This window comes from Pogoniulus pusillus, chromosome 6, assembly GCF_015220805.1.
Source record: "Pogoniulus pusillus isolate bPogPus1 chromosome 6, bPogPus1.pri, whole genome shotgun sequence".
In the NCBI taxonomy this organism is placed as follows: Eukaryota; Metazoa; Chordata; class Aves; order Piciformes; family Lybiidae; genus Pogoniulus; species Pogoniulus pusillus.
The window spans coordinates 37165816-37180637 of record NC_087269.1 but is presented as its reverse complement, the minus strand read 5'-3'; the positions used below and the strand labels follow the sequence as shown (position 1 = coordinate 37180637).

The window sequence follows — 14822 nt, the reverse complement described above, 5'->3', positions numbered from 1 at the left end:
AATGATGGAAGGGCTGAAACCCCTCTGCTGTGAGGCCAAGCTGAGAACGCTGGGGTTGTTCAGCCTAGAGAAAAGAAGGCTCCAGAGAGACCTTATAGTGACCTTTCAGTACTTAAATACTCAGCATTTAAATGAGGTCTCTAAGAAAGATGAAGACAATGTTTTATCAGAGTCTGTTGTGACAAGACATGACATGATGGTTTTAAACTCAAAGAGGGGAGACTTAGACTAGATAGAAGGAAGAGGTTTTTTAAGGGATTGGCCCAGATAGGTGTTAGATGCCACATCCCTGGAACCATTCCAGGTTAGGTTGAACAGGGGTCTGAACATCCTGATCTAGTTGAAGACATTCCTGTTTACTGCAACAGTGTGGCCTAGATGACCTTTAAAGGTTCCTTCCAAACCAAAGCGTCCTATGAGTCTACTGCGACAGAGACAAACAACAACACAGAGACAAAGGCTGGCTTAACAGTGGAGCTAACTTCCAGACTTCCCTTTGCTGGGCTTGTTTGCTTCTATAATATAAAAGGGGAAGCCTCAAATGCACACGAGTCTGCATGTCTGTGTATGCAAATACTGCCAAAGAACTCTGTTAAGAGCTAGGGAAGTCAGCAGACACAGGATCACAGGAGCAGGCTGCCGCTAAACAACCTGAGTAGAAGTGATACGATTTACAGGCAAAGCTCAGCTAGACGTTCCTCCAAAAGCCACAGATTCTGCTCCTGAGGCTTCTGTGCAATAAATCCCATTAGTGACAGGATTTACATGTTGAGATGAGGGGAGATAAAGCAGGGTTAAGAAAAAGACAACACAGATGCTCCTTCACCAGCCCCAGCTAATTTTCATGCAATTCTGGTTTTACATAAAGATCTTTCTATGGGGTTTTGTACCAGCACAGTGGAGCGAGCTGTCCAAAGAGTGATAACACATCACTCTTTTGGCCAAAGCAACTCATCCTCAAGGAGCACAGCAGGGAGCAGGGATGTGTGTTCTGCTCCCTGGCTCAATCTTTCTGGGGCAAACAACAGGACAAAATTATTTCAGGGGAAGGTCTTCCTTGCTAATTGCATTTTGTACTACCAGTAGATTATGCTGAGAAGCAAGCAGAAGCAGACTGTATTATGGCTATCACAGGGAGTTATGGTGAGCTCTGAACCCTGCACAGATTGAGAAAATCTTTCTTTTTTCAACAAGATACTTTAACTTGTCCTTATCTTAAGGGACAAGATTAAAGCTTTGTTACAGATGAGCACACACTTAGTGCTACATTGAAAAACAGATGAGCTAAAAAAAATACCTTCAAGCCTTTAACTGAACTGCAGGAAGGGAAGGCAAAGGCAGGAAAAGAAAGAGAAAATAAAATACAAAAACTAAATAAAATTAAATGGAAGGGAAGGGAAAAGAAAGGGAGAAAAGAAATGGAAATGCACTTTGTCTGAGATAATCTGAACTTGGGTAGATGTACATACCACCAAAAAGCAACCACAGGCCTTGCACAGGCTAAAATGAGCAACTCTTTCCCAAGAGTGCCAATTCTCTGTGAAATGGGGATGGGAGTTTATGTTTGTTTTATTAAAATGATGAAATTTGATGTTATTTTTTTAAAGTTTATATAAAAGCCAAGTGAGCAGAATAATCCTAGCCCCTTATGACAAACCTCTGATGTTGTATAATGCACAGGACAAGGGAAGGGTAACCTCTCTGAGCACATCTCTGGCATAGCTCTCTCTTCACATGTCCTTGTGCTCCATCAGGAATTGTTTGGCTTATAACCATTACCTGCCAGCAGGTAGTGGCCAGCAGGCCAAGCAAGCTTTTCTGCCCTTGTGAGACCACATCTGGAGTATTGCATCCAGTTCTAGGCTCCCCAGTTGAAGAGAGACAGGGAACTACAGAAGAGTGTCCAATGGAGGGCTACAAGGATGACTCAGGGACTGACACATCTGTCTGATGAGGAAAGGCTGAGTGATCTAGGCCTCTTTAATCTGGAAAAGAGAAGACTGAGGAGATCTTATTAATGGTTACAAATACTTAAAGGGTGAGTGTCCTTTCAGTGGTGTCCTGTGATAGGACAAGGGGCAATGGACACAAACTGGAACATAGGAAGTTCCTCCTCAACCAGGAGGAGAAAATTCTTTACTGTGAGAGTGACAGAGCACTGGGACAGGCTGCCCAGAGAGGTTTTTAAGTCTCCTTCTCTAAAGACTTCCAAGACTCAACCTAGATGCATTCCTGTGTGATCTGCCCTAAGTGATCCTGCTTTGGCAGGAAGGTTGTACTCAGTGACCTCCAGAGGTCCCTTCCCATCCCCCCCATTCTACGATTCTGTGGCCCCCTTACTAAACTTCCCGAGTACAGCCACAGAGGAAACTTCTGTGTTGATCTCTGCAAAATCTGAAATGCACATCAAGATTTAGGTTGTACATCTGTAGCCTCCCAGGGCTCCAGGCAGGGGCTATGCTGCCTCTGATGAAACAAGCAGGTGGATTTTCCCCAAGAGCAATGACCAAACCTACAAAAACACAAGAGATGGGTCCTGCCATCCCATGAGACAGTAGCCAAATCTTATGAGCGAGTAACAGACTCTTTTGCTGCTCCTCCATACCTTCAGCACAAACACAAACCTTCCTGCTCATACCTATATGAATGATGTGGAAATCAGACAAGGCTAACTCACATTGAAGCTGCTGCTGGACAGCTTTTCTGTGGCTTTTGCAGAGCTCGGGCTCCTTTCACCTCTTCCCATCAGACATTGTGCTGTGCCTGGGACAAGGCTTGTCCCCAGCAAAGAAAAGGATTCCCTCTGCCTTTCCTCAGCCAGCCCCCAGCTCTTGGAAAACCAGAAAAGAGGATTTTGTTGCCTGACTATAAAATGGTGAAACACATAGGCCAAGAAGGATTATTCCTTCACTCCTCAGTGCATGCAAAGGTAAATTCTGTCTGTCTCCTGGGACTCCACGTGCGAGCTGAGGGCTGTGGATTGGGCACTGGGGTGCAGTCCCCAAGTACTGATGAGTGGGTTGGTTTATTGTGCAAATAAGACTTCTTGAAGCTACAAATGAGGAATATGTTTGGGTGAGAGGGTTTATCATTGCGTTACAGCATTCTGACAGCCCACCTGTCCCTTCTCGGCAGAAAAAGACTAATACTGATACTTCAAGTGCCTGCCAAATCTTTAGGCATCATGTCATAAGGTGTTATCTAGAGAGGTCTCTCTTATCTCCTATTTCAAGCATGCTTTTCAGCTCTTGTAACCAAGGACGACACCTGAGTGGTCCAAGGCACTCTATTTTTTTTTCTTGGAAAGCATCAGGTTGTTTTAATTCCAGCTTTATTCCTCCACTCCCCTTCTTCCCATAATGCCTGTTCTGCAAGCCCTGCTTATCTCATTCCCAGAGAACAGGGTAACTGAAAACAAAGTGATTGGCACCTCACATGATTTTATCCTGGGAAGAAAACTCCTCAATACTGCAGCACTGTGTGACTCTGAACAGCACTGTGGTACCATCACACTGGAAAAACAAGGTCCAGTTTCACCCTTGTGAAAAAGGTTTAATCACTGGTGTTGGTGGATTTGCCCCCACTTAAATCCTGGTCTAAGTTTGTGCTTAATTTTAAGTGATTCCCTCCTCTCTCTGCAGCCTACATGTTTTAAGAGGAACATCACTGGGCAGATCATCCTGGAGAATGCTTTTTGCTTCCCACTCAAGTGAGAGGCCAGAGTCCATCTGAAGGCTCCTAGGTGGTCCCAGCCATGGCAGGCATCAGCCTGACAGCCCCTTGCAGCCTCGAAGGTCCCTCAAGGCACCAGCACCCACTGAAATGTGCTGCCAGTGTCAAGACCATTTCTAGCAGTGCAATGTCACCATGCCACAGGCACAGCCACTGACCTGGCTGAGCTTTCTGTTTGTCACCTCAAAGCCCTCAAGAGGGCTTAATCTTGTTTTCAGATCTAATCCATTAAACAAATGCATTCTCCTTATGCAGATTTGCTGGTTTTGTTGAGCTCCAGCAATGCTCTGTGCCAAGTCTCTCTGCTGGACAAGACTTTTGCAAGAGGCCTTGCTCTGAGCACAGATACTGGCAAAAATACTGCCTTTGGCAGACAAGCCCTCTGTCCTTCAGCATGCCTGCACGTAGGCTTGGCATACAATCCTGGGAAACACACCAAAAAATGACATTCTGTGCTTCTCCTGAATGACATGACCATGTTCTCCAAGCCCTGAACTGTGTAAAAGATGCTAAGAACTGCTGCTGTGCAGCAGCCTGCTCTCCTGCACAGCCTGCAGACCTTCTCAAAGACATGTGGCAGCACTACTTGACTTTCTGACCTGAACTGCCTTCTTATCTCTCTGAAATGAGAAATTCCAACAACACTTATGGCTGTGCAACAGTCTACCCTCTACCCATTGCCTGATCAAAATGAAAAGGGAAGATAGTCCATGAAGAGCCTTTTCCTATTTTCTCAAGGCAGAAGTCTCTAAGACCCTCTCAAACTTAAGGAGTCGCCCCAGTCTCTTTCCCCTTCTCTACTGTGCTTCCAGCACAGGTTCAGCCCTGATGGGAAATGCTCAGCCATGCCAGGAACAGGCAGGAGCTCAGAAACAGGCAACAGCATCCTCATCTTCACATCCACTAATGCTGAAGCAGGTCATGGCATGGCATGACCATGATGCCAGCCTCACCACACTGAAGGGAATGGCTGTATTTGGGATGCAGGGGCACCAGGGCTATGCCTGGAGCACAGAAGGTGCAGACAGAGTTGGTAATACCCCTTCCACTACCTCTTCTAGTTACTGAACCCCCATGCTACAACTCTCCCCACTCTCACAGAAGGACAGAATGGTGGGGGTTGGAAGGGACCTCTGAAAATCATCTAGTCCAACATCCCTGCTAAAGCAGGGTCAACTTACATCTTTCTTGGAAGAGAACCAAACCTCTGCACCCTTCATGGCAGGCAATGTCTGCCATTAGCTAAGCTGCTATTCTCACAGAGTAACCCATTAAGTCTTTCTTTACCTTCACCTTGGTCCAGGTTCACATCAGCTGTCAAAACACTGATGGTTCTAATCCAGTTCAAGAACAAGAAGCCCCAAGACTTCCCAGACCAAGCTCTGGACCATTCTGCTGCCGATCTGAGTCAAGGTCCCATACAGAGCCATGTTCTCCCTCCTCCAATATCCCACCAGTGATTCCACTCCCACAGGCTTCTAATAGCAGGAGGAAACTGAACTAACACAGTAATGAAACGAATCTACATGTGGCAGGACAACATTCCAAACCTTCTTAAATAAGAGTCCTCAACTTAGAAAAGCATCCTGCAACTTCACAGGCTTTTACAGCAAGACCTCCAGCTGCTGAGCACCACTGTGCACCACATGAGCTGTGTGCTCACGGCAGCCAACACTGCTTGCTACCACTGTCCCACTGCCTGCACAGGCAGATGAGCTGCTGGTTGGCCACGGACTGACTCCCTTGAACACCACACCGTGGGTCAAATGCCTGCTGCTGGCTGAGGCCAAGGTTACCTTCAGCAGGTGAGGACTGAAGAGGTAAACCCAAGGTATATATGTTGTTTGTGACCTGCAAAGAAGGGAAGGCCATTTTCTCTCTTTGAACTTGAAAACAGAGCAGAAGACAAACCCAGCAGGAAGAAATTCCAGCTCTTTCCTTTTAATTGAAAGTAGATCCATAAAATCCTGCTAAGTCTATTGACTAATGCAAGCACCAGGTGGTAACTTAAATACACTTCCCAAGGGCAGAGTATGTTACCATCATTAAATTTAGAAGTCACTTGAGTCTAAGTTTAAAAATAAAACCCACACATATGATCCTTCCTTCCAAACTTCAGCATGGAACTACCTGACCTCCTTCTGCTAATACAGGGCACTCAATTTTGGAAATGGTCCCAAAGAGAACAGAAATAGTGGTGGGTCAATCATCAGATTTCCAGGTGTGATGTACTGGTGATCTGATTTTCGAGCTTGAGGTGTCAACTCTGGTGCAGTGGAGTCTTCTAAGTGTGCTAAACCTGCTGATCATGGAAATTCATAGATTCACAGATTGCATTGCATTGGAGAGGACCCTTAAAGTTCATCTTGTCCAACAGCTCTGTGCTCAGCAGGGACACCTCCAACTCAATCAGGCTGCCCAGGGCCACATCAAGTCTGATCTTGAATGTCTCCAGAGACAGAGCCTCAACTGCATCCTTCACAGAAAGAATGACTGGCATTGGAATTGGCTGCCCGGTGAGGTGGTGGAGTCACAGTACCTGGAGATGTTTCAAAGGAGGCTGGAAGAGGTACTTAGTGCCATGGTTTAGTTAATTAGAAGAGTTAGGTGATAGGTTGGACTCACTGATCTTGAAAGTCTTTTCCAACCTGGTTAGTTTTGTGATCTCTGGGAAACCTGCTCCAGTACTTTACCCTTTCATTGTAAAGAATTCCTTCTAATGTCCAACCTAAATGGTTGGACTTGATGATCTGTGAGGTCTCTTCCAACCCTGATGATACTGTGATACTGTAAGTTCTTCACTGAGAGAGTCACTGGACACTGGAATGGGCTGCCCGGGGAGGTGGTGGAGTCGCCATCCCTGGGGCTGTTCAAGGCAGGATTGGACGTGGCGCTTGGTGCCATGGTCTAGCCTTGAGCTCTGTGGTAAAGAGTTGGACTTGATGATCTATGAGGTCTCTTCCAACCCTGATGATACTGTGATACTACTGTGATACCCTGCTCCAGTTTCAAACCATTGCCCCATAACCTAACACTAGGTCCTTCCTCAGCCTTCCTGCAGGTCCCCTTCAGATACTGAAATGTAGCTATAAGGTCTCCTCAGAGCCTTCTCCTCTCCAGGCCGAACAGCCCCAATTCTTTCAGCCTGTCTCACAGGAGAGGTGCTCCAGCCCTCTGATACCCTTCTCTGGACCCACTCCACCAGGTCCATGTCTGTCTTGTGTTGAGAGCCTCAGAGCTGGACACTGTAGTCCAGGTGAGGTCTGACCAGACCAAGTAGAATGGCAGAATCAGCTGGCCATGCTTCTTTTGATGCAGCCTGGGATGCAATTTGCCTTGCACTGTTGGCTCATGTCCAGCTTCTCATCCACCAGTACCCCCAAGTCTTTTTCCACAGGGCTGCTCCAAATTTTATCATCCCCCCAGCCTGTACTGATATCAGTGATTGCCCCTTACACTTTGCCATAATGCACCTCATGAGATTCTCCTCAGCCCACCTCTCCAGCCTGTCCAGGTCCCTCTGGCCAGCATCCCATCCTTCAGACTTATCAGCTGCACCACTCAGCTTAGTATCATCTGCAAACTTGCTGAGGGTGCCCTCAATCTCATTGTCTGTATTACTGAAGATACTGAACAGCACTGGTCCCAAGACAGACCCTTACGGGACACCACTTGTCACACATCTCCATCTGGACATGGAGCTGTTGACCATTAGCCCTTGGATGCAGTCATCCAAACAATTCCTTATCCACTGGACAGTCCACCCAATGAACCCATATCTCTCTCAGAGAGAAGGATGTCATGGAGGACTGTGACAAAGACGTTACAGAAGTCCAGATAGATGACATCTGTTGATCTTTCATTGTCTACTGATGGAGTTACACCTAAAATTCCTACAGGTAGGAGAGAGGAAGGGAGGAAGAAAGAGAGGGAAGGAGGGAAGAAGGGAGGGAGGAAAGGCAGGCCTTTAATCTTCCTACTTCACAGGCCACTGCATATGCAAAAATTATAGATACATATAAAAAGTAAACTAAATTCAGACATCAAAACCTACACCTGGAGGTCTGTGATGATTTTTCACCAGTGTATTTTCAATTCAAATCTCACCTGCATCCAGGTGAGAACATGGATGAGTGGAAGGCGAGTGGAAGACAGGAAACAGCGGATGAGCTGAACGTGAGTGAAAGACAGGAAGCAGTGGTCACCCCACTGGTAGGTGGCAAACTGGGCCCCATGTTGGCATACTACATGGGTTGTGTCACTAATGCTCAAGTAAAAGAAGAATAATGCTCAGTTTGCTTGCTTTAAGATTCACATGCTTTAAGGAGCTTCCCTTTTCTTAAAGAGGTGTCTGTCCCAGTGCTGCTGGGCAACAGGACTGAGGGGGAAACATCCCTTCCCAGACAGGGCACTGAGATGGGCAAAAGAACTTGCTGTCTTTGATGCCATCTACTGGAAAGGTGCCTCCACAACCTGGGACCTGCCGTTTTGCTGGAGATTCAAAAATCATGGCTTTCTCCCACGGAGAGGCCAAGGAATGAGCATTACAATGGGAATGGAGGGCAAAGAACTGTAAAGTTGAACCTACAAGAGATTATGGCCCTCGTAGGAGGGAAGAGAAGAGACAGAGCAGACATTCACAGGTGCCTCCATGGCCTGAGACCTGCTCTTTTGGTGAAGATGAAAGAATGGGTTTCTCCCACAGGGAGTTGGATGCTGCAAGTGGGATGCAGTCTTGTAAAGGCAATCTGGTTGATATAACACTTCATCTACAGATGCAGCAGGATCTACAGATGCAGCAGGACTTCCACCAGCACAGCCCAGGTTTTCAGAAATGTGGTGTCCCAGTCCTGTAGGCATTCCAAGGTTTTCAGAAACATGTTGTGCTGGTCCTGCAAGTCCACAAATGTCCAGGAAAACCAGGCAGAAAGGAAGAGCCCAAGGACTGAACACTGACATGGGAACGGAGAGCAAGGAGAAGGGTTCAACCTACAGGACATTATGGCCCTCCTAGGAGGGAAGAGGAGGGACAGAGCAGCCATTTAGAGGAGGAAGGAATTCCTCCACTTCCAGCTACAGGCCAGTGCAAGTACTGGTCCCTGAAATCAGACACAGCTGGGCCCTTGTTCACTAATGAGAAGCAAGATTTGGATGACAGGTCTGAAATCCCTGGGATGGAACAAACTTTGTGGAGTCCCTCCACAGTGCCAACTAGGTTTTCCTCCCCACCCCCATGCTTTCCAGTGCACCAGACAGGCTTAGGACAGGAAAAGGTCATTTCTCTGCTTATTTCACATTTCAGCTTTTCTGATACTGATGTCATTTCTTCCCTAATAGGCTGGTCACACTGCAACAGCCCCAGCACCATTTGCAGTACCCAGATTACCAAAGGATGCTTTATGCAAACTCTACTGAATGCAAACTCCCCAGCAGCACTGGGGTGCTTTTTTGAGTCCTGGCTATTTTAGGAAGGTGTTAAATACCATATTTAATCTCTTGGAGAGATTATTTGGGGGACTTTTGTGCCTTTGCTTTAAGAATTTTAGTAGACAACACCAAGATTGGTCTAAGGTTGATTTTTTTGCTGTCCCATTAATTATAATTTGCAGTTAGGAAATCCCAGCCAAGTGTCCTAACTGCATGGCATGCACTGGTTCTGGGTGTGGAGCCAGCACTGGCTTGGAAAGCAGGCACAGTGATCTCAGCATAAAGGACACTTCTCTCACATTGTCTTTTGAAATGGGCCTGACAACATAGCGACTGCCATGTGGCCTTCTGGAGGCAGTGGCTCATCTTCTCTGTAAGAGTCTGGCCACTTTGGACTGTATGTACCCTGCCCTAAGTCCTCCTGAGGTTTTACAGTCACATAGTGCTGTGCCTTTGGGAAGGTCCTTTTTTTTCTTGCTGTACAATAGACTCAGAAAATAAAGAGAGGACAAGAATTAACTGCCCCAGGGAAGTAGTAAAAGTGATGGCAAACAACATCTGGTTGATGCAAGAACTACAAACTCAGAAACCTCCTGTAATTGCACAAAACTTCCATGTAATCTGTACAGGCAGCACAGTGAACAAACAGAGAAGCCTAAGCTGCCAGCAGATCTTCATAATTCCATGTTGCCTGGATCTCTAATTCAATAAATGCACAGTCCAACCAGTCAGCCCATGCCAAGAGGTTGTTCTAAACCTGATCTAGTTGAAGATGTCCTTGCTCACTGCAGGGAGGTTGGACTAGAAGACCTTCAAAGTTCCCTTCCAAGCCAAACCATCTTAGGATTCTTTATTGCTATTTGTTGCTTGTGCACAGCTTGTACATACAACAGAACTGGGAATTTTCAAAGGGAATAAAAATATCCCTGATAAAGACACTCATTTGGAAATCAAATTCCTTAAAACAGCATCAGGAACTCATCTGGGATTTGTGTGACAACTGTAACTCTGAAGCCAGGCCCTACCTCAATAGAGGACACTGCTGGTGGGGTGTTTGCTCTGCAACCTGCAGGTCAGTTTGCTGTCACCTGCTCCCCAAGGGACACTGCAGGGCACAGGACCATCAGCTTGCTCATGCTCCTGCCTAGTCCCAGGCTTCAACAGGGATATGCAACAAGTAGGGCTGCACAACAGCCCCATCACATGCAACTGCCTCTTCTTGTTTCCCAGCAGAGAATGAAATACAAGAATAATGTGAAGCAGACACATAAATATAGAAACAAATAAATAAAGACAGGAATCTGGGGCAAAGAGACAGAGAAGTTAAAAAATGAGGAGAAAGAACAGATGAGCAAAGAATGAATGCAATAAGGGGAAGCATTGACTGAGGGAAAAAAAAAAGGCAATTTTGGTGCATTCTGTTTGTGGGGCCACACATAATTTTGTTTAACAGGTTATGCTGCCTCTAGCATTCCCTGGGTGTCTGCCACAGAGATCTGGGCTGAGTCTCTGTATAAACAAATGGGATTGATTAAATTCTATCACACTCTCAAGGATTTCTATAGGCATGTGTCCTATACATTTGCAACACAGGTCTGGCTGAATTCCCTGCAGAGTAATTGCTACAGAAAACTGTTGTTTTACTGACTAGTCAAGCTTCTAGGGGTTTCCTATAAAGATAGCAGCTCCTGGATTTAGCTGGCAATCAGCCACTTTCCAGATGATGGCCACCTGGGATCAAGTCAGTTTGCTAAGCGGCTGAGATAGCGCTGAACACCAACGCAGCTTGTGCTCCATGCAGTTCCAACCAAATCAGAATCATTTTGGTTGAAAGAGATGCCTGAGATCGTCAAGTCCAACCATTAACACAGCACTTCTAGGTCACCACTAAACCATGCCCCTCAGCACCACATCTATGTGGCTTTTAAATCCCTCCAGGGATGGTGACTCCATCATTTCCCTGGGCAGCCAGTTCCAGCAGACAGTACTTTCAGGGAAAAAATGTTTCCCTGTGTTCAACCTAAACCTCCTTGGTGCAACTTGAGGCCATTTCCTCCTGTCCTATTGCTTGGCATTTGAGAGAACAGACTGACCCCCACCCCACTCCAACTTCTTTTCAGGGAGTTGTACAGAGTGAGAAGGTATCCCCTGAGTCTCCTTTTCTCCAGGCTCAACAACCCCAGTTCCTTCAGCCTCTCTTCACAAGTCCTGCTCTCCAGACCCTCCACCAGCTTCACTACCCTTCTTTTGACACACTCCAACACCTTAATATCCTTCTTCTAGTGAGGGGCCCAAAACTGAATTGAAATACTGCATGGCAACCTTCATACCCAGAAATGCTCAGGCAAGGCTACAGCATTCATGGTTCCTTTTTATGTCCTGCTACCTCCTGCCATTTTAGGGGCTGGTCCCATCAATACTCCCTGCCAGGCTGCCTCGGGAAAGAGGAACTGCTGTAATCAAGTTGGAGAGCACTGAAAAGTCAGGCAGAAGTGAGAAGGACCCTGCAGTTACACATACATGCAGGCTGTTCCATGTTTCTGCTGTTTGCAGTGCCCTTCAGAGAGCCACACAATGGGATTTCTCTCCAGCCACCACCCCGTGGGTTTTTCCATTCAGAAACACCAGTGCACATGAGCTGGAACAAGCACCACAGCTTTTCCATATGTTCCTCCTTCAGCACAGCTCTCCTGGATAAAACCCACCTAGCTCAGTGCATGGGTTTTGCTGGGAGTGTAGGGGGGCCCTGGAGCACAGGCTGGGCTGGAGCTCTGCTTCCAGACCCAGATCCCTCTCCAGCTGCAGAGCAGTGTGATGGTTTGGTTTGATCCTCCCCCAAACCTCTCCCTTCATCTTTCCCTCAAGTTTGCTACACAGCCTCACTCCTCAGATATAATCAGGAGGGCAAACACAGCTCATCAACAAGGCACTAGAAATTACAGCAACCTGCTCAGAATCCTGACAAATATCTGTAAGATGTCCCCACACCATCTGAAGAAGACTACATGGGAACAGCTCAGCCATCAGAAGCAAGGAGATTTCTGCTCAGCAGCTTTGACCTGTGCAGAAGATGGCCTAGGAAGGAGGGTAAAAGAAGTATAGGCATAGACACAATGCCAACATCAGAGTGGGGATTAAGGGAAGTTTTTAAAAGCTCTGGTGGCCAGAGCCACTCAGAGATGATTTTTACCCCCAGGACAAGGGTGTGTGACGCTGGGCACTGCCTAAAAGCAGCCAGCCAGCAGCATGCTGGCCTCAGAAGGCAGCTAGAGCTGCTGGCACTGGTGGCATACTTAGAATCACAGAATCAGCTGGTTGAAACACTGAATTAAAATCACTAAGTCCAACCACAGCCTAACATCTCCCTGTACAAAGGGTGCTTGTGTGCACCCTTTTTAAACCTGGCAGGAGGAGCACTCACACTGGGGCTGGGACACAGGTCTCCATCTAGACCCTTCAACAATCAGAATCTGGACTGCTTGCGAATCCCCAACTGAAGCCTCCTGACACACAGCCCCCCTGCATGACAGCACAGTGACCATGGCCAGGCAGGGACAGCTGCTGGGATGACAGCAGGGACTTGTGCCGCAGGAACTGGGGGCTGCAAAGCTGTTTATCCATTCCCATCAGACCCAGTTGCTTCTTCTGAAGCAGGAAGCATCTGTCTAGATGAAACGCTGCTCTGCATCATTATTCAGCATGGGTAAGTTTTGAACGGTTATATGGTAAACTCCACTGCTTCCTCTCAATTGTCTTCTTCTTTGGTAACAGGCTGTGCTCTGGCAGGGACAAAGCCCTTGAGAATGGCCATGTTAGTACACAAGTGTGTGGGAGGGTGCCAGAAGAAGCAATTTTGAGCTAAGTAATGTAGGCTGCAGCTGGAAGGGAGAGTCCAAGGCACTGATGGAAGGCAAGGAGGTTACTCCATCCCACCCTCTCCAACCATCCTATTTAACATCTCCTGTAACACGCTTCCCAAAACTTTCTAAGAGCCTCTTAGAGCAAATGCTGAGAAACTCCATCTTTATATGACACAAAGACAATCTCCTGAGACATGGTGTGGAGAATATTGTGCTTTTTTTTGCAGCTGAATGCGATCCCAAGTCGGGATTTCAAGAATGCCTCTGCCTCTTGTGACTGGGGTGTGCAATGTTTTAAAAGTCATTTTAAAAAAAGGACAAAACAGGAAGAATGGGATAGATGTGGGATTTGCAAGACCTTTTTCAACTCTTCAAGAGTGATGGGAAAGACTCCCACCAACTTTGACTGTAGAGGAACCAGACCCATATGTGGCTCTCCATCCCAATAAGGCTGCTGCATACAGATGAAACATTCTCTCATCTACTGGACTGCTGCACAGCTGGAGGCACAGGCCAGAAACCACTCCTAAAACTGCCTCCCACTGTGAGATACCACTTGCACAATTTTTGACCATGCTGCAGCAGGAAAGTGATGAGATACAGAGAAGTCAGGAAGTAGCTTTGATTTCCTAACATCTGGAGGACCTGTTGGCTCTCAGGTTCAGTGATCTGCTGACAAAAGGGTTGAATGTGGAATGGAGCTGGCACTAAGGATACTAGTTCTGCTCTGGACATGTGTAGGGAGCACATTTTGTGTTGCTATCCCACCATTTTCCCAAGCACATGCAAAGATTTCTCCCTTTGTTTTGCTTAGCCCAACTGTTTTACAGCTTCCAGACTAAAAGGCTCTGATGTTCCCTACTGAATCCCTCACCATTCCAACACCTTTCTGAAAGGCTTCAGGACTTGGATGTATGCAAAAACGAGCCAGCTGCCAAGGCGAGAACCAGGAGCACAAGACTGTAAAGAATCACAGAATGGTTTGGGTTGGAAAGGACTTTTCAATGTTACCTAGCCCAACATCCCTGCAGTAAGCAGGGACACCTTCAACAACATCAGGTTGCTCAGACTCCCATCCAACCTGATCCAGAAGTGGTTCCAGGGACAGAGCATCTACCACCCACCTAGGCAACCTGGGCTAGTGTTTCACCACCCTCACTGTGAAACATTTTCTCCTTATCTCAAGTCTGAAGCTCCCCTCTCTTAGTTTAAAACCATCACCTCCCGTCCTATCACAACAGGCCCTGATAAAAACTCTGTCCCCAGTTTTCTTACATGCCCCCTGTTAAGTACCAAAAGGCCACAGTAAGGTCTCCTTCTCCAAGCTGGACGACCCCAGCTCTCTCAGCCTGACCTCACAGCAAAGGGGTTCCAGCCCCCTGATCATTTTTGTTGCCTCCTTTGGACCTACTGTAACAGATACTACTTCAGCAACCAGGGCATTGAGGCTTCTTGATGCACCCCCAAACACACATTCAAAACCCTGTTCTCTTCCTGCCTTGCCAATTTCCCAACCCATCTGGAGCTTATGGCCTTCCCAGTGACAACACAGCAGTACTGGTGACAAAATATCCCTCCTGCATGCTCATAGAGGTGGCACGTGAAAACCATCACGCCAGTTCAGACAGGCAGTCTGATCCAATTGTGTATTCTGCTTTCAACAGTGGCCAGTTTCTGAGAGTGGTTTAGGAAAATGTAGCAGATTTTATATTAGAATTTGTGCCCTGAAGGAAAATTGTGTTTTGAATTTTATTAGTGAGAATTTGGCTGGTGTCTTGAAGCACAAAGGCTTAGAGTGCTACC

At 46.9% G+C, this 14822-nt stretch overlaps 1 protein-coding gene across 4 annotated transcripts in view; it reads right to left on the bottom strand.

The window, feature by feature from the left end:
• Positions 1-14822, bottom strand: part of LHPP (phospholysine phosphohistidine inorganic pyrophosphate phosphatase) — a 110219-nt gene that overhangs the window by 44181 nt on the left and 51216 nt on the right. Inside the window, exon 7 of one of the 4 annotated variants that reach the window (XM_064145280.1) lies at positions 13832-13979. The exons of the other annotated variants lie outside the window; for them this stretch is intronic. Within the exon in view, the coding sequence (XP_064001350.1) occupies positions 13919-13979 (61 nt within the window). The 3' untranslated portion in view covers positions 13832-13918. Of the gene's footprint in view, positions 1-13831; positions 13980-14822 lie in introns of those variants that run through there. 4 annotated transcript variants of the gene reach the window in all.